Source organism: Primulina eburnea, chromosome 13 (genome assembly GCF_022965805.1).
Source record: "Primulina eburnea isolate SZY01 chromosome 13, ASM2296580v1, whole genome shotgun sequence".
NCBI lineage: Eukaryota > Viridiplantae > Streptophyta > Magnoliopsida > Lamiales > Gesneriaceae > Primulina > Primulina eburnea.
The window spans coordinates 27197730-27201015 of NC_133113.1; the positions used below are offsets into that span (position 1 = coordinate 27197730).

The following is a 3286-nucleotide window of genomic DNA, read 5'->3' on the forward strand; positions in this document are numbered from 1 at the left end:
TCTTTACAAATAATCCAAAAATAAAATACATCATTACCTACATCATCACACACAAATTTCTAATATTTACAACTCTTATTTTGAACATTCAAATATTCAACTATTATTTTTTCAGTATTCAAATATATTATTTTCAACATTATTAAATTTAGAGTTAATATAAAAATTATTTAGCCAATATTTTAGTACAAAAGGCCCAATAAAGGCCCACTTAATTGTATATTAGGCAAATTATTATTTAAAATAATAATTTAAAAAAGGACAAATATTTTATTTGTCAGAGGAGGAGGACTCTTTCCTTGAAAGAACTATATATCTAAATCTTCCACATCGGACCCCCCGTGGAAGAAACGCCCGCCGCTGTGAGGTCCGTCCCACCCACCACCGTGTTCCCCACTCACCTGCGCACCTTCCGGTAGCAATTAAATATCCCCGCGGATCCATCGAAAAACCTTGGGGAAACAACATCAGGCCAAATCAATAGATTTTGTGTGCAGAGTTCGTATATAAAGGTTGAGTCTTTTTGGAGATTTCGTTGATCCGACTTATTTCACTGACATTGTGGGGCTTCCATCCCCAGGCTTCAAAAGGGTATCATTCATACCTCGATTTTTAGTTGATTAATTTACTTTCAAAATCTATTACAGGATTGATTATTTTTATGTGATTCAATGTTAAGAAGTTAGAACTGTTATGTTGACATCGTAGGATGTCATTATTTATTAGATTGAGTTTTTGACAATTTTTTTGAATTTACAGCCGTTACCTTTGTTGTCCACGGGTTAACCCCGAGCCGCAGGTACCCACACTATTGGGTAACCGAGCAAGTGTCGATAGGAAAAATCGTGCTCCAAGTTTGACTATTTTAGGTGAACTTTTGGTGAATAAAACATTAGGGATATATATTAGTTAAGCTTTTTTTCCTGGTTGTAAAGTCACTGGAGTCTACTACTTCATCTTTCTTTGTATACAAAGTCCAAATATATTCGATTCGAAAAGGGATCGATATCTCATGATTATGATTTGAAGATTTCAGTGTTTGGTTTTGCTTAAAATTAATTAGCTTTGTTTTCTTTGATCATCCAGCATGAAGAACAAAAGCGAGATCGGGGAGGTGGACAGGATTAGCCAGTTGCCCGACGATGTTCTTGTCCACATAATCTCTCGATTTACATGGCGAGAAGCTGTAGCCACCAGCATCATATCCACCCGTTGGCGCCGCCTCTGTACTTACATCACTCGCCTCACCTTCAGCACTCGACATGCCTCGAAACACAAATATGTTCAGGAAAATGGATCCTCAAAACACATGAAGGAGATTTATGATTTCTTGGCTTCAAGCCAGAGCTGTCGGTTTTTGAAAGAATTCGAGGTGAATGTACCCTGTCTGAAGGGAGACAATATCAAGACTTGGCTGCCGTTGGTGCTGGACAGGGAAGTAGAAAGCATCCACATACGATTGATTTATCACGACAAAGCTATGTCTGGCTATTGCAATTTTCCCCGTAGGACTTTGATTAAGAGTAAAAGTGGAGGGTTAGGGTCTTTTGCGGGCCTCAAATCACTTAGGAAATTGTCTCTGCACTCCCTTCACGTGGACGATCGAGATGTCGAACTTTTTGTTTCGAATTGTACTACTCTCGAACACTTGTCCATCGTGGGTTCTTATAGGTTAAAAAAGACGTCGTTGGTCGGACATTCGAAGTTGAAGCACTTGGAGATTTCTTCGTCTAGGAATGTCGTGTTGATTGAGGTTCTCGACATGATCAACCTTGTTTCCTTGACTTGTCGTAAGTTGCAGCCTAAGTATTCACTGCACCTCAACAATGTCCCAAAGCTTGTTGAGTTCAACTCATCGGATCAGTTTCACTTACAAGGCCGCGTCTTGCATGGAATTTTGCCTTCTGTTCTTGATCAATTAACGTACATCGATATCCGCTCAACTGACTTGGAGGTACATAGTACTAAAATTAGTATCACTTGTCTTTTTACTTTTTTATTGGCAAAATAATTAGTTTGGTTTTATACAGGACATCTGCATAAAACAACCCCCCATACTTACAAATCTAAAGCATCTCAAGCTCGAAATAAAGTGTGTGCATGGTGGCAGAAGGACTACATTTTACCACTTTCCTACGCGTTGGAAATGTCCTTGCTTGCAGAAACTTGAGATAAAAGTAAGTTTAGTTTCATTCTTTACACATATATATATAAAAGATCATTCTTTACACATATATAAAAGATAGTATGACATGTAAGAACTTAATTTGTGTCTTTCTTTGCAGTTTCTGTGGAAAAGAAATCATGTTTTCCATGATACATTTGACGAGTTATGGGTTGAGTTAGATGAAATGGGATTATATAAAGTAAAACCAAATGAACATCTCAAAGAGGTGACTTTCTCAGGATTTAAGGGGTATCGGGCTGAGACGAGCCTTTCATGGTGTCTCATGAAAGAAGCTGTGGCGCTCAAAGAACTCATCGTCGAACTTTGTGACGAAACCCCCGATATCCGACAAAGTGCTGCAGCTCTTGCGTGGGAGCATTTTCGAAAAATCACGCCACCTTCGGTTAATCTAGTAATTATTTAGCTATATTATTTGTGAGGTCACTCATTGTTAGCAACGGTAAAATAATCAAGTACCGCATTTTGGGCATATTTCATTCATGATATTCCACTCCCAATAATACTTTCGACTTTGCAACATATGTAAATTGGACATGTGGTATTTTAAATAAGGTAACTATTTATTAGCAGGAAAAGAATAATTCCTAGCAACGAGGTCGAGTGTTTTCCAAATTACTATTTTACGTCATTGAGTTCTCATAGAACTTTTGATTATACCTCATCAAAGCTACTTGGTCATTGAGTTCTCATAGAACTTTTGATTATACCTCATCAAAGCTACTTGGTCTGTTTGATCGGGTGTATTAACATCTTTATATGTATTAGGACAGAATGAAAAGCAAGAAACATCAAAGAAACAAACGATACTAAGTGGCTGGGTAAATTCGATTTGTGATGTAAAAAATTGGGTGACTCAAATTTTTTTTTTTTTTTGAAATTATAAGTTGTCTTATAAGATGATCCTAAAAAAATGTATCAAATAAAATTTAAGTTATTTTTAGGAATTTGAAAAATGGTTCATATGTCCTTTTAGGCTTTTTGTATGTTCTGGTAAATGGGTTGATCAAATTGAAAATATTTGGACCTTGACTAGACAAAAACAACTTGAATTTTGGGCCCCGGGATTCTTGGGCCTGAAAATGAGGACCAAAGTTTGCC

At 37.0% G+C, this 3286-nt stretch overlaps 1 protein-coding gene across 1 annotated transcript; it reads left to right on the plus strand.

Annotated features, from left to right (window-relative positions):
- Positions 1–297: 297 nt before the first annotated feature.
- On the plus strand, positions 298–2757 carry LOC140809387 (putative F-box protein At3g58860). Its single transcript, XM_073166989.1, has 4 exons — positions 298–591; positions 1087–1954; positions 2031–2177; positions 2286–2757. The coding sequence occupies exons 2-4, from the start codon at positions 1088–1090 to the stop codon at positions 2589–2591; spliced, it is 1320 nt and encodes a 439-aa protein (XP_073023090.1). The 5' UTR covers positions 298–591; position 1087; the 3' UTR covers positions 2592–2757.
- The last annotated feature ends 529 nt before the right edge of the window (positions 2758–3286 follow it).

Bases quoted from the DNA above. Each gene is read 5' to 3' on its own strand.
- LOC140809387 (XM_073166989.1), top strand. From the start codon at position 1,088: ATGAAGAACAAAAGCGAGATCGGGGAGGTGGACAGGATTAGCCAGTTG. The intron at 1,955-2,030 runs GTACATAGTACT...GGTTTTATACAG, and splicing joins TCCGCTCAACTGACTTGGAG to GACATCTGCATAAAACAACC. The intron at 2,178-2,285 runs GTAAGTTTAGTT...CTTTCTTTGCAG, and splicing joins TGCAGAAACTTGAGATAAAA to TTTCTGTGGAAAAGAAATCA.